Source organism: Pundamilia nyererei, unplaced genomic scaffold, assembly GCF_000239375.1.
Source record: "Pundamilia nyererei isolate P.nyererei 1_Seehausen unplaced genomic scaffold, PunNye1.0 scaffold00044, whole genome shotgun sequence".
NCBI classification, from domain to species: Eukaryota; Metazoa; Chordata; class Actinopteri; order Cichliformes; family Cichlidae; genus Pundamilia; species Pundamilia nyererei.
Window position 1 is genome coordinate 2,301,620 of NW_005187445.1, and position 23,063 is coordinate 2,324,682.

Genomic DNA, 23,063 nt, shown 5'->3' on the forward strand with positions numbered 1-23,063 from the left:
TCTATCTATCTATCTATCTATCTATCTATCTATCTATCTATCTATCTATCTATCTATCTATCTATCTATCTATCTATCTATCTATCTATCTATCAAACTCAGTTAACAAAGAATGATGGATGCTTTAAATCCATTTAAGGGCCTGTAAAATCCATATGTTTGCAGGTAAGAAACCTATAGTTTATCTATAGCATGTCATATATAAGGCACAAAATATTATTTTAAAACAGCCCAAATCATTTGAATGGTTTCACACATATTAAGGCTTGAATATGAGAGGAGAAAAAACATTTTCATTCAACTTTTAGCGAGATATTGCCCAGGTATGACGACATGCACCAAATGCAAATCAACTTAATTAGAAGGAAAAGTCTGCGTTAGAATGATATCCACAATTTGTGATGTGTGTGATGATGTTCTCTCCAATAGGAATTTTTGAAATACTCATATTTATGTGCAGTAGACAATCTTGTTTGAACAGGCTCATTCTGTTGTTGTTTGCTGTGTATATTCAACACTGTACATTTTAGTTCTGAGAGTTAAATATTGACAAAATGATATGATGATGAAAATATGATGACAAATTGCGAGCTATGATAAAAATAAATAAAAAGACAAGCTTACAAGCAGAGTAATCCCACTCTTTAAATCAAGCTGCTTTCTTTCTATATATGTGAGCTGTTAATTCACAGATTATTCCCTGTCATTGAGCTGCATGTTGAATTTCTAGAAATGTTTGCCCGCGCTCACTTCCCATAGTGTTTACAGTATGTCTGCATTACTGTTCACCTTCTGTTTTCATGCTTGGCTTGTTTTGTTTTTGATTGTGGCAAACATCCTCCTGCTCAGGAACTATGTGTTTGAGTTTAATTATGACTTGCAATCATGTAATCAGTGGCTTGATCTGTGGTTTTCTTTAACCATTAACAGAATAGTTGTTATGTGAACATTTTATCAGGAATGCCCATGCAAGCTTAACTAACAGTTTTAGGAAGTTTTTTTTAGATTGTTTTTAATCCAACTTTTGGCCTTGTCTGCAATGACTGGGAAAGGATTAACACGAGCGTGGGATTTATGAGTTGCATTGCAGTTAAAGCTATTGTCATTTGATTGTTTGTTCCTCTGTTTAATGTGGAATATCTGACATATGGGCTCTACCGCTCCCAATGGAGGTTTGCTTTGCTAAATGGAAGGGGAGGATCAATACAGAGTACTGCTGAATGCATTCCATGCCAATTAAAGGGAATTCGTTTTACTTAGAACACAGCAATTTGTTTTCAGATGAGCTTTTATTTCAGTCAGTTTGTTTTTGATCTTTTATTACAAAATCATGACAATTTGTAGGCTAATGCAGGAATGGGTGCCGAACACTGATGCATTCAAATAGTCTGAAACGCTGTTCTGTCGGATCTGTTTCTGTCTGTTTAAATGTCTCACAAAGAGGTGTTGTTGGTGACCTTTTTGTTGTTGTTAGTCTCCGGTGTTTCTGGAACAACGTAGGTGTGGGAAACAGGACAACGTGTGAAATAGTGGGGCCTTCTCTAATGTGTTTGCTGATGAAAGGGTTAAGGGCTGTTGTTCCTCTGTGAAAAGAAGAGATAGTGCTGTCTGACAAGGTGTGAAAAAAGAGCCAATGTAAGAACAGAGAGTCTGAAGGGCAGCCGGAGTGTCTCATTTCTCTCCGTGCAGAGGAGGACACACACCGGGAAGACTCCTGTCCTTGGCACAAGATTTATGACATTAGAGATTATCAAAAACATCTGCGGTGCTTTTCACACCACACAAGGATTCTCATTTTGTTTTTCTGAAGCTCTTTCCATGACTATGATTTTCGCTCAAATCCAGAGATATTAAGAAAAGCGAGATGCCATCATAGTGGAGTTGATTTTAGTTAAAGAAAAATTAGGAGGAAACTATTTTATCACACGTGTACATGTGAACAGGATGAGAAACACTACGCACATATCACTAGGTAACATTATTCTTGTTTATCCTGTGGTGGACCCTAATGAATTACATCGATGTTACCCGGAGTCGTTCATGCAGCGTCATCACAACATGTCGGCGTTTGCCTCCTCTGAGTCATCATCTTGAAGCCGTGGCTCACCCTGAGGCAGAGCAGAAGCCCCAGTTTGTGTCGTGATCTTTTGGGCATTTCAAAATGGAGTCCTGGTGTGCACCTCCAGCGCACGAATCCCTGGAGTTTTATCAGTTCTGGTATGAATGGTTTCTAGATCAGTGGGTCTGTTGATGTTTTGATTAATAAGTGCATGGATGCAGAAGGTCGGGTGAGAGGGCTGAACACTAGTGGGTGTCTTCCTCATAAACATAATCACACAGAGAGAGAGAATAGGAGAGCCACATGTTTTTCTGTTGGTCATCTTAACTTGATACTATGTTTTCCGAGAGCAGTTGCCTGTTTTACACTCACTAGCCACTTGGTTAGGTACACCTTTCTTATACTGGCTTGGGCCTCCTTTGGCCTTGAGAACTGCTCTAACTCTTTAAGCCAAATATTCAACAAAGTGCTGGAAAGATTCCTCAGAGACTTTGGTCCATGTTGACATGATAGCATCACACGGTTGCTGTAGATTTGTCTGCTGCAAATCCATGATGAGTGTCCACCACATTCCATTGAGATCTGGTGACTGTGGAGACCAATTGTGTAGAGTTAACTCACTGTTAACATGTTCAAGAAACTAGTTTGAGATAGTCTAAGTTTTGTAGCATGGTGTGTTGTCCTGCTGGAAGCTGCCATCAGAAGACAGTTACACTGTGGTCATAAAGGGAGGAACATTACCAATAGGGCATAAAGTGTGCCAATAATAATAATTCTTCAATTAGAAGACTTTGGAACTTGAGAAATATAAATACTCAGTTGAAAACCAACAGTGGTCACAGTGAAGTGACCATGAATCAGCATTTTTATAAGAATTTGAAGCATAACCAGGAGACTGCTTGCTGTTTGGCATCGAATAGAGCTGGCATTTCTCAGGCTGTTTCATTTGATGTGTGGGTTGCTTCATCACTTCTCTGCCTGAATTCAGTCGACCCGTCCATTACCTAAACTGCTTATCATGGTCATGGGATGCAGCAGATCAGCTGAGCACACAGTGAGGGGTACACACAGAGAAAGATTCAAGCACACTGTGAAGCACAGATGATTTCCAAAAGCAATCACATTTTTGAGGAAAAGTAAAGCTGAATTGAACTACTTATAGCGTCATTGACATTGAGCATTGAATATTGTGGTATTAAAGACAAGGTGGCTGTACGATATAAGCACGATAGCATGATGCTGGAGCCAAGCTTACTGTTATTTTAATTACTAAATAATTAGATCTGTCAGCTATGGTGTTCAGACATTTCTAAAGGCTAAAGTCACACCCTCAAACTCTGTGATATTTCCTTACACCAGAATTTATTAAATGATTGAAAGCACCAAATTATCACATTTCAAGTTAGAACCGGTGGACTTTCAATATTTTGCTTGATAAATGGTCAAATGTTGTCCATTAATTTCCTCTCTGTGGAAATATTGACTGTGCCTGCATTAGCTGAAGCTTCACTTCTGTTTTTAATTATTAAGGTTTCACACTGGGTAGTAATTTGCTTTTTTTATATTTATACCTGGAAATAAAAATACCAGCAAATGCCAAAGGAATAATTTGTGCATGGAATAAAACGATCTACTGAATGAAACATGTCAAAAATATGGTTGACCCTGATGAAGGCCACAAGCCGAAACGCGTTGGTCTATTATTAAAGTTGTTCATCTTCCCTCAAGTGTTGCTGGAGTTCCTGCTTTGTGAAAAATATAGTTGAAAAATGGTTTTAACACAATCTCGCTTACGTTATACATTGTTGTAACAGTAAACTTTGTTAACCTTTTTCTATAAAGTTAAACAGGCATACATGGAAAACAGCACTTTTTTAAGCTTGAAACTTAAATTTCAAAATAATATGAGTTAATTAGACACTGATGTAACCTGGGAAACCAACTCGGCTAAATTGGTGCTCAGCATTGTTTTTTTCTAAGACTCAGCATTATTGTTGAATTTTGTGTTCTGTGTGGGCCTGAGGCAGTCACACGTGTCAGTGACAGCAAAAAGACTTCAATCTGTAAAAAAAACCAAAGCTGAACATATAAATTATCATTTGCATCAACCGATCCAAACCATATTGCAGATTTCACACCAAAATTAGTCATTTTTCCACACACCATTTTCATCACAGTTTACTATATTTGACTAGATTCTAATCATCCCAGCATTAATTATATTCAGCAGGTGGTGCATTAGTGGTTAAAGTGTACAAAAGAAACGGGTATTATTAAATATACCCCATTGCTCTATGCAGAGTTTTATAATCTCTCCATAACTGTGATAGTTTAAACTGAAACCCAGATAATTTCTTAATAACCTTCTGCCATAAAGGTGACTTCTGTTTTGACACACCTGGGGTTGATTTTCATTTATATTCCAATTAGGTGAAGTAGCAGCACTTTAACCAACTTCCTGTTAAAAAAGAAAAAGAAAAAAACTCATGCTTTGTTTTCCTGGAGGGGACCGACCACTATCTCTCTCTTAGGTTTATGGAAATCTGACCTCCCATTGGTGGAGAAGGTGAGTTGTTCGTGTTTGTGCCAATTGTCCTGTGTGCTGGAAGCTAAGTTTAATCTGAAGATGCGGATGGATGTCAAAGGGACGATGCCGAGCACAGACCCACAGTTCTGAACAGTTTTTTCTTAATGTATAATGCTAAATGCACCACTTGAGTTAATTAATAGCTCTTTGACACTGGTGTTAATATTTGATGAGACTGTCGCAGCCTTTTTATGGGCAAACTGAAGGTCAGGTCATCTTTGTTGCTTATTGGAGACTTTTAAATTGTATTATTCCGTAAGTGGTGCACTTTGTGTCGTGTACTGCATGATTAGATGTAGGATTACAATGCAATTAAAGGGTTGGATTTCCGTTTCCTAGCTACTCCAACAATCAAACTGACTGACTTGTACTTTCTATGGTAGCATTAATGTTTTGACTCAACATATTCTCGTGTTCTTTTCTTAGAAGAGATTATCTCAGATTTTATTTTTATTATCTCACTAGGAGTAGATTTCCCCGTCTCACAGGAAAGACTGATTACCCAGGAGGAGCTATTGATTTTCCTTGTTTGATCTCTTTGTTCTGTGGGCATTGGGACAGAATTTCACTGCGCCGGGGAGGTTAAGCATCTGTTTGATGAGCACAGTCTGGTGTTTGTATATGCAAGAAGGCTCATCGGAACATGATGGCCCAGCTCAGAAAGGCTTCTCCAGGGATGTTGTGCAGTTTGGACTAAGTCAAAGCTGGGTCAGAAGAACCTATATAGATTGTTTTTATTAGTAAACAAAGTATCCTGGAATATGTAGCACACATAGAAGATCATTGACACATTTTTTTCTCATTCTTTCATTATACCTGTTAGCTTTTCTACTTTTTCCCATTTAAACCACGCTCTTTTTCAGTGTTAATACCGTCAAGCTACATTTTTGCTTTGTGTCAATTCTTCTTATATGATTTCTATTTAATTAACTGCATTAAATTAAAATGTCCCTATTTTGTTCAGTATTTCATAATCAGGAAGTGACCTACACCATAGAAGACTTTTATAAAACTCTATCCAGTCTGTATCCAGTCATTATTCTGTCTGTATGGGCAAAATGGATTCATGTTACTCACCTGCTGCTTCCTTATTCACAAGGGGTCACCACAGCAGGTACCTCCACATGTTTGATTTGGCAGATTTTTACACCAGATGCCCCTCCTGACACAACCCCAAAGGGATTTGTGTCTCCTCCTGATATCAAGGTGGGATCTTTTGCTTGTTAGGTGAATGTGTAAACCACTAGCATTAAAGCCCTAATCTTCTTTATTCATTGTATTGTCTGATCTCAGCCACACCCTTTAGCAATGCCTGTAAACCTCTCCTAATTTCAGATTTAAATTTACACTTGATCACTGTTTCCTGCTGGTGGCAGCTACCACCAGGATTCATATTTTTCTTTCTTCCACATTTAGCAACCACCAGTTTTGCCTTGGCTCATAATCAGACATAAACATGAAGCACTTTGTGAGCCAAACTGGCAATGCTTGTTGTCAATACTTTTGATAAACATTAACAGAAGACAGTGCTATGTGCCAACTTTAAGCAATCATATTTCAAACCACAGCTGCTGTTTGCCATGGTCTGAAATTGTGAAATCTGATCAATTAGTTAGATTAATTACATTTTCGTTTCACTTGACAAATCACATTTTTAAGTAGTCAAACAGGAAATGAGCTGACTCTGATCCAACAAGTCGTGGTCTAAATTTTTGCAACTCAGGTCTGGTTTGTGTATCAGATCTTCAGTCCCCAGCTCTCTGACTGGACACATGGGGAGATTTGTGAGTGTGTATAAATAGGAATGTAAAGTGATTACACAGTGGACAGTGACACATCTCTGGATAAACTAGTGTTGCTTATTTTCTCCTGTCAGTTTCCTGCTGATATGATCATAGGAAAGGTCGTTTCAGTTGCACTGTCTCTGACTACAGATGCATTTTAAAACTTTAAATTAAATTCAAAGTCTTTCGAGAAGCAAATCCTTTTACTCAGTTACCCGTAGTGAAACACATCTGTGCACTTTGGGGGCCAGAAACTGTTGTTTTCACCCTCCATACCTTCTCTAGCTCCTCTGTGAGCCCTTGGTTTTTCTCAAGCTTCTCATGTTCCTTCTTACTGATCTTGCTATCACTTGGTATAGCTATGTTATGTGCATATGTAGCTTGGTGTAGTATGCATCGTCCTGCATATTATTCCAGCCACTGGGTTCTGGGGTCCCATGTATGCCCTGCCTGCTAGTATATTACACCCTGCTGTTATGTGCTGGATTGTCTCAGGGGCATATTTGCACAGTCTGTACTTGGGGTTTTCGCTGGTGTGGTAGCCCCCAGTGTAGCATCCCTGGCTGAATGATGGTCTCTTATACTGATGTTTCACAGAGGTTTTATTGGAAAAGTTTTCATTGAAACGTTCAGTGAAGACACCGTAAGAGCTAGGAGCAAAACAAAACCAACAATATTACTACCATAACATCAAAATATCAAGGAAACAAATTTCTCCTGCTAACATATAGCATACACATCAAATTTACATCACTCAATTCACTATATCACCTCACTAGCTTACAACTACATAACATAAACTCTATTAAAGGACATTTTGATTGCACATAACTTATTCCATTAAAGGAAACATTAACAAACCTTGTGCCACTGTCAGCCAGTTACTAATTGGCACAGGAAACGTACATATTTTTCACTTTAAGGCACACTACTTACCATATCCTAAAACAAACGTTACTAACAAGCCCGTTAACGGTTTTGCGCCAGTTTCCTGTTTCAAAATAAAAGCATGGATTTCAAAATAAAACCGAAGTACCTTTCAAACAAACGTGAAAATTTTACCAAATTTAAAGGTCATTTACACCCAGTCTCTGTGGATCTTTTGTTTAGAGTTTGTTCCTGCGCTGGCATGGTTAGTGCCTTTGTGCTGTCTTTCAATCCAGCTGTGTGGGATTTCTCAATATCAGCCACTAATTCTATCTACCCATAGTACATGCCATGCAGGCATGCCTGTCCTTCCATGATGGTTCCTCTTTTTGCTCCTCTCCCTTCTCAGGTTTCTGCTGTCTGAGGTATTAACTGGGCACATGATCAGTTGGGGCCTTCTCCCTGATGTACATGTAGATCTTTGTTGTTTCATCCTGGGTAACGGTTCTGAAACTCACTAGTCCTCTGCCTCCATCCTTCCACGTAGTCTCAGGGTACTGAACATGAGCTGAAACCTTCCATGCATGGTAAGGAGCTTTCTTGTCTTGATGTAAATTACTTCTATCTCTTTGGCCAGCTTATTATCCCAGCAGGATGTAAAGTCTATGCAGAAAAGCAATGGTGACCGAGCATCTCCTTGGTAAATCCTGCACTTGATATTGACTTGTGCTATTGGTTTGAAGTTGGCCTCCAATGTTGTGGCCAAATGAGTTCTTAATAAAAGCTATTGGGAGCTTGTTGATCCTGTACAGTTCTAGGCATTCCAGGATCTATGTGTGTAGCACTGAGTCATAGGCCTTCTTGCTGTCAATCCAGGCAGTGCAAAGGTTTCAAATTCAAATTCAAATTCAAATTTTATTTGTCACACACACACAACCATACACAGTATGACATGGGGGTGAAATGCTTGTAGCTGTACAACGCCCGACCATTAAATGACAGAAGAAAAGTTTTACAATATTTACAATTTACAGTTTACTACAAAAATTTACAAATTAACTTAGGAATTTACAGTAAAGAATGTGCAAATAGCAGAAGAGATTATAAAGATAAGGATTATAAATTATAGGAATTATAGGATTATAGGAAATGTGTGGTGGTGCGTGTGGTGACGTGTGTGAGAGTCCAGTCTTATAGTGACGTGTTTGGGAGAGTCCAGTCCTACACCTGGTTCAGGCCCCGAATATCCTGGGGGAAGAAGCTCCTCCTCATTCTCTGTTTTGGCCTTAAGGGAGCGGAAGCGCTTCCCAGACCTCAACAGTGAGAAGAGTCCATTGTTGGGATGGGAGAGGTCCATCATAATCTTCCTAGCTTTGGACTTGCACCGCTTGGTGTAGATGGACAGCAGGTCAGGGAGCTCTGATTGAATGATGCGTTTAATGCGGTTAATCTAGTCTTGCAGTCTTGAGTGACTGCCCTATCTACTAGGAGCTGGGGTTTTGCACTTCTGGTGATTCTGTTCTGGTGTTCCTTTCTGGGCCCTGTTCATGTATTGAGCCATGTGCCTGTTCATCTTAGCTGGTATGATGTCTGACAGAAGCTTCCATGTTGTTCTGGGGCACGTTATTGGCCAGTAGTTGGATGGGACCAGTCCCTTCTGGAGATTCTATAGGGATTAGGACTGTCCAACCTTCAGTTAGCCATTCAGAGTGTGTTTCAACCATTCAAATTGCTTTTTTTTGGTCCAGCTATCAACAGAGGGTCCAGGTTTCCAGCTTAGCCATGATCTTTTCTGTCAGGTTAGCTGCTTTCACATTCAACGCCTTAAATGCATGAGGATATCTCCCACTGATGTTCGGGCTCCTCCTTCCTTTAGCATTATGTTGTACCTCGTCAACACACTATAAACACACACACACACACACACACACACACACACACACACACACACACACACACACACACACACACACACACACACAGTATTGTTGCTGTACCTAGTGCTGTACTCTTCTTCTGGACAGAGGTCTCTGATGTTGTTCCTTGGATCTCATGGAGCCGCTCACCCAGTTGTAGGGGTCACTGCATCGACTGCGAGTGCTCCGATTACCACAGGAACTGCCGTTGCCTTTGTCTTCCACACCATCTCTAGCTCCTCTCTCAGCCTTGAGTATTTTTCAAGGATCCCCATGTTCCTTCTTCTTAATGTTGGTATCATTTGGTATACATCTTCCTCTGTCTTCCTCTGCTTCTGCACCATCACTATGCCCCATTGTTTAGCCATCTACAGTATGCCCATCTGTATCTTTCTCTCTCTCTCTCTCTCTCTCACTATACATATATATAGATAGATATGGTTTATCAAACTTGAAGTATCGAATTTAAAATAATCTGCAGCACACTCACCCTCTCTGTAATAACTGCACCTCCCACTCCCTCTTCTCACAAATGCACATAGACACATACAGACATTGGTTTGAAAGGCAGCCCATCAGTATTCAGAGCAGCATCTGGCAACTAAATGATAAGAAGGCGGAAAGCTGGTAGGTTTAAAGAGCTACATTCCCAGATTGATTATTGCCATGCTTATTTATTCACTGCCTTCCTCTGTTTCTTCTAACTGCCTGGACATTAGCAGAAACTGGACTGGAACCAGAGGCCTTCATCCTCTCTAATGCAACATTCAGGCACTGCTGCATGTCTGCACTTCATTTCTTCATCACACCCCATGACAACATGTCTGTCTCCCCCTCCTCGACTCTGTTCTGCTTCTCCTGTCCATCTCTCTTCGCCCTCCCCTTGTCGTTTTCCCTCTTATTCACCACTGTCACCAGGAGGCTTGTGGCAAGAGGCTTGATAGTTACATAACCACTGCAGCAGTGCTCCGGACACTGTGATAAATCACAATGCTTGTAGCAAATGTGTGCTTGTACTTGTGTGTATTTCTATATGGGCTGATGAGTGTGAAATGAATCCTTCTGCCAAAAAAAGCATTTGAACACTGGAGACCTCTGGGAGACCTTCATTCAGTTGTCCCTTCCGATCTGCAGACGATGATGAATTAGAGAGAAAATAATGAATACTTGACCCCTACAGTGAGGAGATCCTCCAGTGGCTGTGTGCAGTTTGCGGTCATGGTTTGGGTCTGCTTAACCAGGAAGGGTTACTAAAAATAAATAAAGCTTTTCTCCATTCTATGGGAGTAGTCTCTATCAGGACAATGCCCCCCACTAGCACTCACTGAATGGCTTGCGGAGGATAAAAATGAATGAATCGTTGCTAAGGCCTCAGCAATCACTGGACCTCAACTCAATAGAGCATCTATGGTGGTTTTAGGATCAACTAGTTAGACAGTGATGTCGCAACACAGAGGAGAGGACTCGAATGCAGACACCAGGCACAAACCCAAGATCAAAATCCAACCAACTTGGAGAACCGTGAATAACCACTGCATCACCACGACAACTGTGGACATCTGACTGTCAGTGTTTAATCATTGTTTAGTATTTAAGTGCTTGGTTAGTGGTTGATTAATTCCCTTTCTGAAACAGATATTTTTCTTTGCTAAAAATATTGTTAATAGCTTTTGTTTCTTTTGTGCTTTGCAAATTAGTCTCACTGAGAGAGGCCATTACCTTCTCTCTGTGGTGAAATTGAAACTATGTGTAAATGATTGAACCCAAATCCTGTTTTAAACTGTTTGAAACTGACACACAGTTGGCTGTCATATAACAGGCAGCATTGGTATGTCAGCATCTACCCCTCTCAGTCCCTAACAGCTCCATGTGACCTGTAGATGGCAATAACCTCTGCCCTCCCTGTGTGTGGGGGAAGAGAGAGAAAAATTCCATATAAAATCACTGTAAAATTTTAATAATTCTTTTGCATTAGTCACATTTCACTGCTTAGGAACTACTGTGTGAGCTTCTGTTCCGGTAGCTGAACAATAAAAAATCTGGCTTATTCACACTATTATGCACACAATAGATATTGATTTAAAATCATATAATCCATCCAGAAGTTATGCAGAAACTGTATTCTTGTGCAATAGCACAGAGCAGATAGCTGAGTCATCCGTGCATGTTTGATGACCCGTGCAGCTACTCTGCACAAGCAAAGGCCAGCAGGGACTTAGATTTTACTTCATAGTATGTAGCTTCTGGGATCAGATAAAGAAATCTGAAGCTGGTGATAAGTAACTGCTCTGCGGTTATGAACACAAATTAATTGGAAGAATATTTGATGAGTTTGATGCTGGTGACAGATTGAAAGCAGCATTCTGTTGCTTCAGGGTATAAGAGTCAGGTCTGCCCTCATCACAATAGGTTAGGATGAAGCAGATTCCTTCCTTCATTACTTTCTGGTAGTTATTTTGTCCCCAATAGACAAGAGATGTTTTGCTTTTTGATTTTATACCTTCTGATGAAACTATGAATGAAACATTGCTGGTGTTTAGCCACAATAAGAACACGATAGGGTCGATATAACCTCAAAATTTTATTGGAGTAATTCAAGGACCTTTGCAATGATGATATTATGAAATACTATGAAATGTTTTATCTTTGACTGCAGCTCAAAGGCAGCAGCATTAATTAGTGCAAACAACATGAAGGGCATTTCTGTCCTTCTTTTCCAATTAGCGACTCTCATTGATGGCAGACTACCTCCATTCGAAGTGTGAATCTATTGCCTCAAGGTGCCAGCAGCAGCATTATAGTGCAATAGTAATGACCAAGCATTATATACAGTGGCTCAGTATAAGTCAAATGTAAGTACAAAAGTAACCTAGGTGGTGTTTTTCAGTTGAAATGTGAAGTAGAAAAGAATTGTTTAGTTTCCTTTGTAACTCTTCAGGATCCTGAAAAATATTGTCATCTAATAAAATTAAAACCTGAAAAATATTTTCTACCTGGGATATTCTATCTTGGCTTGAGTGCTTTACCCGGTGGCTTAAAGCACTCCTTTACCACCATGTAACTTCATCCACTGTTTCTTCTTTATGTCACATGTAGTGCATTTAGCAAGTGTTCCAGCAATGCTCGGTGGAGTCATTGTTTACATTGGGGTTGTGCATCACTAGAATTGCCTCCTTAATAGCCCAGTTGTGCTTGAAGTAGAGAAGCAAGTTTGTTGGTACCAAGTGTAGCAGAAACAGTATTCTTGCATATTTTTTGCCAAATATTGGCTTTTGGTGAAGGTTGTTGAAGTAGCTCCTTTTTAGGTATTAAATAATCATTGGGGGGCATGCGTTGTTGTTGTGCCCAACAGGAAAGGTAAAATGACATTATGATTTGACACTGGCTAAGTTGGCTGGCTAAGACTATGTTTCTTCCAGGCTGAAAAATTGTTGTTTCTAGAAGAGTACTCCTAAAGAGTTTATCTTGTACCATAATAAAGTTGATACTTGTGCTTTATTTTATTTTGAAAAATATGCTGATAGCTGTTAATTCAATTGTAGTTCAAGTCTAGTCAGTTCAATTTGATTGGTTATGAGAATCAGAATCCTTTACTAATTGTGTGGTTAGAGTTGCTACAAGACAATAAGAACAGTAACAGACTGAACTAAATTAAACAATATATAAATATAATAAATTAAATAATATATTTACAAGGCTTACTAAACACTCGATTTGATTGCAGTTTTAGTTAGTTGTGTGAAATGAGAAGAATCGGTGCGATAAAGTTAGATCTCCGACTCGTGAATAATGCCCGTTATCCTTGTAAATGACAGAAAGTTAGTTCTAAAATTCCACAATGTAAATAAATAAGTAATTGTCTTTCTATAGCACATGTAAAACCAAAGTGCTTTACAATAAAACATAAAGGTGTTCTTAAAAAGTCATGCTAAATACACTTATACTATATACATTAAATAACACAACAACCTGTTCAACCACATTTCCAGAGATTAGCAGCTTCCAAAAGCTTGACAAAATAGTACATAGTTTCACACGGTACACTAGGTTTACTAATACTAAATTCTGTTACAGTAAAAAAGTCAGTTTAGCAAAAAATAAACATCTGACTTTATTCCTTGAAAAATCTGCCACTTTAGCTATCTAGCATTGCCACTGTCAGTGACACATAGCTGAATCTTTTTCAGTGCTCTTTCCATTTATCATAAAGCCCCAGGATGGATACACTATATAAGTATAGTGTGCCATTGCCAACATTTTGAGCACTGTGAGTACACAGCCCACGTATTCCAATGTACCTTCTAAGCCATACTTGTCAGTGTCTACATACTTATGCTTAAGATATGCATTTTCAGACAAAGCTCCAGTTTTGCAAAGACATCAGCAATGCAGTAGCACAAGTCTGAGTGATGTTTACGTACATAAGAACAAGAATTTGTACATAAAAAAATGTTTGCGTAGCTCATCTCTGTCATAATTTTCCTCCTTTTCATCAGAAGAAAAATTCTGTTAATATTTTGCAGTTTCAGCTGCTTTTTTTTCCAGTGGCCATGTTAGCCGTTAGCCAAAACAGTGGAACATGAAGGGTGTTTCATCCCCAAATACTGCTGCACACTCCCCATTTGGATCAACATGTCAGTTTACATTTGACTCTCCTATTCCATGCTTCAGCGAGCGCTGCTAGGGCTCACAGCATTTTATGTTCAGCTGATGAATACGAAATAAGACTCTCCTCACCTTCCATCCTCGCTGGTTTTGCCTCCCTTCCTGTTTGTCTTTCAGTCTATTGCTCTGCCTTGTTTTGCGTGCTGTTTCTTTAAGGTCTCTTCTCTCCATTTCAGTTCAGTGCACCACTGGTCTCCTCGAGTTACCCTCTTGTGTACACTGGCGCTAACACTCAGGGACTTCCTACAACTTGGCTATTGGATGGACAGCTGACAGAGCGTCACCGAACCAGCCTTCTTGCTTTTGTCTAAAGCATCGGTCACATGGCTGGCTTATAACGACAGCCTCGGCTGTTACGACGTGTGTGAAGTCTGCACTAGGCAGCTCTGTCTCCTGGCAACATCCACCAGCCTGCTTATGCTGTGCTGCACCGTGAGATGAATCACATCTTTGTACCGTCAGCTGCCGTTCTGGCTCCGTGGCTCTTTCTCTATTTCGCTCGAGAACAGCCTAGCTGCTTGACCAGCCCCTCACTTTGTCCTGACCGTGCTGTACTTTCTCCCAGCCTTTGTCCCTCCTCATTTCTCCTAACACATCCCTCCCTATCTCCATCTGGAGCTCCATCTCCTCTTCTCTTCTCCTCATTCTCAGTCCGCGTCACTCTCTCTCTCAGTGAAAGGCCTCCCTTTCTTCTCATGCGTCCTCTTTTACTCAGTCAGTAGAAGGGGATGGCATGCTGAGCTCAATCAAACACAGTCAACAACCATAGTTTAACAAAAACCAACTGCATATGAAAACACAAGCTGCTGCTTTTATTAGTTTCTTCGATTTAAGATATTAGTTGTTTTTATTACTGTAGAGCGCGAAGTGTTACTGAATTCATTTCGGGTAACCAACTTTGCCTTTCTGAAATGCCATTGTCTATATTCAGAGTGGAAAGAGATGGCTTGGTAATGTGCTGGAGTAAAGTTAGTTCATCTCGCTGAAATCTTCTTACTGTAACAAGCTTACATGTTTGCTGTGGTTCCCATTCAGTGCTTTAAAAGGCTTGTCAACAGTGGGCCTTCTGACTGCATTAAGAACATTTGTGACACTTGGATCAGCAGTTTTCTTTAATTCTCTTGGAAGCAGTTTCTGCTCATGAGGTACAGGCTGGTTTCACGTGTGTTATGTTACTGTAAACAGGAGTGCTGAGCCATGGTGTGTCAGCAGTGCATTTGTAATGCTGGTAAAAGTTAACTCCTTGGGAAAAAACAAAACAAAACTGACAAATGTGGAGTCTCACAATAGCGCTGTCCTGTTGGTGTACAATATATGTTTCATCAACAATAAATTCCTCTTCACACTTCTCGTCTTTCTGTCTCACTTGTCCTACCCGCCTCTTTGCTCTTCTTGCTCGTGAACTCCCTCCCCCTCTAAAGCTATTCAAATGGCACACTGCGGGATTATCCCTCAGCCTCTGAGACACGCTGGTTTGGTCAGACTTATCGTCCTCTCTGGGTTTACTTCGGCCACAGAGGTCAAAGCTGCAGAAATAAAATTTGCAACATATCATTTATCGTTTTAAGAGCTGATGTAAAGGACATATTTGGACTACAGTTTAAGGAGTTTGCTGTTTTAAGGAGCTGCGCTGTGTTTTCAAATTTGGATATTGGTTTTCTTTTTTCTTTTGCAGTGATGGAGTCAAACATGGTACGTGAATATGCAGAAGAAGTGGTAGTTACTAACAAATATGCAGAAGGCTGGATTTTAGCTCTCAGTTATGTCCTTTTTTTGTCCACAATCAAAGCAGGTTTCAAAAACATTAAGATTACAAAACGGATTGCTTTGTCAGCGGGTTTTTTTTTGTTGTTTTTTTCAGTGTGTGGGTTGTTTGTGATTTTCAATGTGCAAGACACATTCAAATGGATTTGCACAAAACAGCTATTATTGTTGTAATATTTCTTTGTGTGTGTTGCTATGCTTTGGGTGTTAAGTTATTATACAAGCCTTCATTTAGCACCATCTGTACCAAGCTTACCATGATGCTACAGTTTAGTTTTTTTCTGTAACATTCCTCCCAGTTAAATCACAAGGGAATGAGAGGTGTGTTCACAGCCACTCAGGTGGATTAACCTCAATAACTGGAGTATAAGCCCCTCTGTCTCTTGGGACACAGAGCACTCTCACAGTGGACCAAAACTGTGAATTTTCTGTCATGTATTCTCTTTGTGCTGCTGGACCTTCTAAGTTTACGCTGATGACGTTTGAGTTCTTGGGCATAAAATGTTCACCAATATCATTTTATTACTTTCTTTATGTGTTTTGTTTAATAATTAAACTCCCTTCAAAGTTCTTGCCTGTCATAAATACTAAAAACAATGCCTCAGACACTTTTGACTACAGCGACGCTCCTGGATGTCTGAAGGAATTTGTGAACATACTTGTGGAATTACCTCTAATACTTTCTAATCATTAAGAATTGTGTAATATTGAATTAGTGTTCCATGTTTGGCTATGAGGTGGGACACTGGTATTGTGCCAGAGCTTAACTGGCTTTGATGTCACTAGGTATTGTAGTCACTGATGCCAAAGCTTATTGGGTGACTTGGCTGTGGGACAGGGTGCTGGACCAATGGCCTTTCTTGGCTGCTAGGATTAAGAACTGCTACTTTAGGGCTACTTAAATTTTGAGCTGCATGAGGTTGTCTTCCATCATAAAGTTGACTGTTTACAGTGTATGGATTTAACTTCATTAAACATAAATGCACGTTTGCATGTTGATTTAGAAAGTGAAGTCTGCCCTTTTGCTCTTCTTGTGTTCATATACAGTGCTATGGAAAAGGAATTTCCCCCTCACACGATTCAAATCATCAAAAAATGTTAGTAACAGACAGAGGTAACTTGAGTAAATACAAAATGCAGTTTTTAAATAATAATTCAATTTATCAACTCTGTCCAAACCTAACTTACCCTGTGTGAAAAAGTAACTGGCTGTCTCACCCTTGACAACAAGAATTGCAGTCAAGCATTTGCAATACCTTGAAAGTCTTTCACGTTGGTGTGGAGGAATTTTGACTCACTTTGCAGGATGTTGTAATTCAGCCACGCTGAAGCGTTTTTGTGCATGAATGACCTGTTTAGGTCATGCTATAGTATCTCAATCAGGTTTAAAATCTAGAATTTGACTAGGTCCCTTCAAAACCGTCATGTTGTTATTTCTCTGAGCCATTCAGAGGTGGAATTGTTGGTGTGTTTCGGATCATTGTCCTGCAGCATAACCTGAGTGTGCTTGAGCTTCACGGCATGAAGTGACAGCTGGACATTGTCCTTCTGGATTTTTAGGTAGAAAACAGAATCGTTGATTCCATCAATTACAATAAGTCGGTCAGCTCTCGAAGCAGCAAAGCAGCCCCAGACCATCACAATTCCACCACCATGTTTGACTGTTGTTATGGTGCTCTTTTAATGAAATGCTGTGTTGGGCTCTTTTGTGACCTCCTAGATGAGTCGTCAATGTTCTTTTGGAGTAATTTTGGTAGGCTGACCAATCCTAGGAAGATTCAGCTCTGTTTTAAGTTTTCTCTCTTTGTGGATAATGGCTTTCATCCTGGTTCACTTGATTCACAAAGACGTAAAAATGTCTTTATAACTCTTTCCAGACTGATAGATGTCAGTGACTCAGCTGTTTGAGATCTTGGTCTGATGTGCTGCTTTTTGAGACCTTTTAGCCTACTTAACTCTGTCAGACAGGTTCCATTTAAGTAATTTCTTGATTCAACAAGTCTAATAGTAATCAGATCGAGATGTGGAACTAAAAAAGTACACATAGGTCCAGGTAGGTTTGTATACCTTTTTCCCCTTAATCAGTGAAATTGTTCTTATGCATCCAGATTATCTTTGTCTAATATTAAAATTTGTCTGATCTAAAACATAAAAGTGTGAAAAATATGGAAAAAAACTAACAAACAAGGAAGTGAACAAATGCCTTTTCACAGCACTGTATGCATGCATGCATGCATAGCATGAAGATGGTTCGCTGAAAAGGACTAAAATGATTACATGTCAATTCTAAACTTGAAATTTAGCACATTTTTAAAAAGTTAAAAGTGTCAAGCCTTAGTTGAGCATTAAATGTGCTGATATCTGGAATTTGTTATCTAACAGTGAAGCTACCTCTTACCTAGCTGTTCTCAGTTAGGCCAACCCTCCCATTTACCATAAGCTAATGACAGTTAAGCTAAGGGAATGAGGTAATGGTTCATGTGCGGACATCAGAATATAATCAGTATTCTCACTTGTCAACAAAAGTGCTCACAATTTCCAAACATAAAGAAAGGGGATCTTGTCAGAGATTGAGTTCCTTGTCTGTGACAAGGACAGAGGGGTAATTGGAGTCTTTTCGTTGTCATGGACAGCATTCAGTTATGCTGGGTGTGGCTGGCATCTATTGTAAAATACTAAAAGTCCTTGCATTTGTTGGGCAAGTGGTGAGCGTGGCTGACATATTTTCTCTGTGTCACATGGACTGACAGAAATGGAAGCTGTCCTCAGTTTTGAGAAGTGGGTTACTGTGGGTGTTCCCCTGCTGATCACACTTTTCACAGAAAGTACTGCAAGCTGTACAATATCACATAACATACTGCATATATGGGAAAATCGCTGGTGGAACTTTACACTCCTGTCTCATATTCCTCTACGGCACAGGTGTCGAACTCCAGGCCTCGAGGGCCGGTGTCCTGCAGGTTTTAGATGTGTCTTTGATCCAACGCAGTTGATTTAAATGGCTAAATTACCTCTTCAACATGACTTAAAGTTCTCCAGCCTAACTAATCATTTGATTCAGGTGTGTTGAAACAGGGTGAGATCTAAAACCTGCAGGACACCGGCCCTCGAGGCCTGGAGTTCGACACCCCTGCTCTAAGGCATCTGTTTTCCCAACCAGTTTAAGTCATTAGCTGTAGTAAAGCTGATTCATACTCAAAATGACAATCATGCTAATGTACTATTTTTCTTTCTTCAATATCTTTATTATGAGGGTGGTAAGTCAAGTCTTTGCATTTTTTACCATTCGTCTTCTACGTTTTGGCAAACACACTTTGCATGTCAATGCATTAAAAGCTTTGTGTGTCTTATTTCACGTAGTTTATCCCCCATTTTAAGGAATATAAGCGGCACTGACTGAACAAACTTATTGGTGGTAGTGCTTAGGCAGTACTTTTTTCTTGGCCTTGGATGGGAAAACATGAAGTATAATGTCATGTCTATCTTGAACCACTGCACAGGTTTAACAACATTCAGTAGTTCTGTAAGTATTTAAATCCATAAAACAACAACAAAAAAAAGCTCAGTATTCCTTTGTATATATATGTGCAGTTGTGAAATGTGTCACTCACTCAGAAAGAAGACATTGCACCTTTTTTTCCCCTGGAACTGTTTGCTGCATCTGGAAGGCTCAAGTTGTCTTCAATCCAGTCTGTGACAGTAAAATTGCTAACTCCTAGAATAGCTCTGTTGTTTTGCAACCAGCAGAGAGTGCACTCTTGATAATAGTCAATGAATGAAAGCCTTGACTGCAGAAGAGCCTCAAAGACTAGCGTAAGCCTGGTGATAGTAACCAAGGGCTTTGATGAATACAGCTTGGCTAAATCAGTTATCTGTCGTCTGTAGAAACACTGACTGAACTGGCAGCAGACTCAGTCACGCAGGGTGCGAATGTGTTGTTGAACTCCCTGATAATGTGTTCATGTCCAGACTTTCTGTGAAAAAAAAAGTTACTACTGACAATCCTTTCCTTGTATGACTTGATCTTGTGGTTTGAAGCCTCTCACAGCGAAAATTACGTTGTTTATGTTGTTAATATAGAAAGTGAGGTCAGGCCAGTTCAAGTCGAGCCAAATACAGAAAGCTGTTTTTTATGACTCATTCCAAGGATGAAGGTTGTTGCAGGAATTAATTTGTTCTTGACAGCAGATGGAGGTTGAAGGATGAAGCATGAAGGGCTAGGCTACTGTTTGAACATAATACTCCTTATGATGCAGCCAGCTGCAGAGCGCTGAGTCAGTTTATTCTCCGAAATGGCCACAACTCATCCTTCATCTGCTCTGACCTATAGTTAGCATACCTAACCATCCAACCCGATATCACAATAAGGCGTGTATCACGTGTACCACCATGTCCAATTCAAGCTTTGCCTCTCTCAGGTTGGACTGTGCAGACTAAGAATCAATTAATCACACCCTTCCTTAATAATAATTTACAAAACTCTTTATCATTTTAATTAAAAGTGTTAGTAGTGTTAAAAGTTGTGTTTTGCTCTGTTGGGCCACATACAGAATTAGATAATAATTAAATCCACTGTAATTATAAAGACCCAAGAAACCGTGGCAGGGGAAGCTATAAATTTCATTGTCATACCGGCTGTTGCAGCGCTATGAAGAGCTCTCTGTCAAAGGAAAGACATTAGTCATGAGGACAAAATAGATTAGGTTTCAAACAGAGTTCAATACCAATATAATGGCCAGCAGTTTCTTCTGCTTGCACCTCTGTGGTAGGGTATTGAGTGAATGTCAAACAAATAAATATCAATCACCTTAAATACTTGAGGAACTGTGTTATGTACACCTTACTATGCAATCAGCAATCAAACAACTTAATTAAAGAACGCATTCAGATGTATAAATAGGAGTGTTGATCTTGTTTCCATTCTATTTTAGGGCGTTAATTACATGATTCTATATTTACACACAAGGTGCATTTCCAGGCAGCTAAACTGTGTAACTATGTGTAGTGTGTATGTGTGACAGCTAATTCTCAGATTTAATGTGTCAAAAGAATGGGGGTTTTCACTGTGGAAAAATCAAGGTGTGTGACGCTCCACTCACTGTGATGTCTTTTCTAGGACACACCAATCTAAGAACCCCCTTCTCATTCCTCAGGGCACAGTGCTGCATGCATGGCGGAGAAGACTATTTTTACCTCATTATTATAAACGTCTCAGATAGAAACCCTACCTTGAAAGATTCTTTTGAGTTACCAGGAAAATAAATTGTCATAGTTTTGTTACACTAAGTCCAGCTCGGCCGTGTTTTTAACTAAAGTTTTTGCTTTCTTGTGGTGTCGCTGTCTCTCACTATTGTTGTTCTCTTTTGCCTTCTTCAGTGCATGAGGAACCCAGCTCTTCTGCAGAGGACAGGTTTAGTCATTAGAGTGCTTCGCTTCATCCAGGAAAATGTCTGGCTCCTACGATGAATGTGCAGGTGGTGACGACACCATGGACAGCTTCTGGGAGGTAAAGCCACCGTCATATCTGTTCTCATGGATTTTCAAATTGTACCAAAACCTCTCACCCTCCATTTCTATTGATTTGGCTTCTGAAATCAAGCAATGCTATCAGTGAAATCATGAAACTGTTCTTAGAAGTAAATGCGTCACACACATCTTAATGAGGCTGTTTGATATCCATCCCCATTGAGTTTCTAGCCAGAGGGCCACTTGTGCTGTCCATTTTAAAGAAGGGTTTGATGCTTTTTGCTTTAGTGCCAAAAGTTAAATTAGACTCTCTTATATCTACCCATTATATACGCTTCATCATCTTCGTATAGTGGAAAAATACTGATGACTTCAGTATGGACTTCAAACCCTGCAAAAGAGGGGTCATTTTGAGCAGTAGTTTGATGACTGCTTCAAAACGCCTTCGTCTAATATGATGGAAGTACAGCAGTCAGAGCGCTCAAAATAAATAAGCAAATTTATTACGCACAAATTATGAAGTATGAGGAAAAGTAAGGCAGGTTTGTTTATGAACCTTTCACCAGCAAGGGAATTCAAACTGGCATGCTTAAGGCAAAACGTAATGCATTAAGACAAGCTGTAAACCAGAGAGCAAAGTAATATAGGAGGCTAATTTGCATTTTAGCACGGTGTGTTTCTTTTGCTCCAAAGGGCATCATAAAAGTTTCCTCTTTATGAACAGAAAAACATTTTTAAATAGCATTATCATAAAATCAAATTTTAATACTGAGGATAAAGTCAGTAGATAAATGTTAAGGACATTAGCATATTTCCTTGTGGCCAGTTTCATAATAACTTTTTCTATGCTGAAAATCTAAGAGTTTAATATAAATCTGGTAGAGACACTTCCTCAGCATTTTTTGTTTTGTTATTTCTCTATAATAGTGAATGCACTGTTAATCAAATTTGCTTTAGATCATACAAACTGTGTTAAGGGTTACAGTTAGCCAAGTAGTAATTTTGTCCCCTGGTGGAAACACAACTGTGTGTGTGTGTGTGTGTGTGCGTGCGTGCGTGCGTGCGTGCGTGCGTGTGTGTGTTTGCACTTTAACCCCCCCAACTTAGTGATAATGAATTCCCTCAGTATAGAGTCTTCTTTGTGTTGTGGCTCTTAGCCACAGAGACTCAGACAAAGAGCCTCAGTCATCAGCCTCTCTGAGGCAGCCTTTCACCACATGCACCTGCCTATATCGTCTCAATACTAGCAGCACAGCTAGAGTCAGTTTATGGTTTATCAATGCTATAAAAAATGCTGTATCCTCATGTTTTGTCATCAGGAAGGCTTGTGTTTTATCCACACAGAATGGTTTTGCGGCTCAAACAGAGGGGCTCAGGTGTGTTTTCATGTGTACAACCAGTACACCAACGTGTTGTTGTTGGTGTGACTTGGCAAACTGTCACATAGGACAAAACTCATACCGTTAAACACCTGTCTCATGGCCTCCCTGCAGCTACCATCTCAAACAGTAACCAAACATGCGTGCTCACGTCAGGACCAATCAGAGTGCAGCTTTACAGCCAGCGAGCACATCAGAGACGCACTCCATGATTTGTGTTTGTATTATGCTGTATATGACTATGTGTTTATACCTATTCCACACACAGTCTGTCATATTTTTGTCTTTACTTTGTCATCTATCCCTGAGTATCTGACTGCATTACGCCTCTCAAGAGGATTAAAGCAGCTACCCACACACATACACTCACTAAAACACATTCATCCACACACACAAACTCAAGCCCGTGTCATTGCATAACTACACATGCACAGGCACTGGTAAACCCCTCTCCCTTCATCATGCACCATGAGCACACCCCCCTGCAGGCACAAAAGAGGCGGAGCCGCTCAGCCTGGCACTGCTTTTTTAAGGTAGTCCAAGTTAAGGGGGTGGGATGTAAAAGAAAATGCAATA

At 39.8% G+C, this 23,063-nt stretch overlaps 1 protein-coding gene across 3 annotated transcripts in view; it reads left to right on the forward strand.

Annotated features, from left to right (window-relative positions):
• The window catches only part of pacsin1a (protein kinase C and casein kinase substrate in neurons 1a), a 36,255-nt gene that overhangs the window by 2,180 nt on the left and 11,012 nt on the right, over window positions 1–23,063 (forward strand). For 2 of the 3 annotated variants that reach the window (XM_005731733.1, XM_013910449.1), the window contains one exon: window positions 21,019–21,148. In XM_005731733.1, coding sequence (XP_005731790.1) covers window positions 21,089–21,148 — 60 coding nt within the window. In that variant the 5' untranslated portion in view covers window positions 21,019–21,088. Of the gene's footprint in view, window positions 1–15,335; window positions 15,571–21,018; window positions 21,149–23,063 lie in introns of those variants that run through there. The other variant, XM_005731734.1, reaches the window with a different exon arrangement.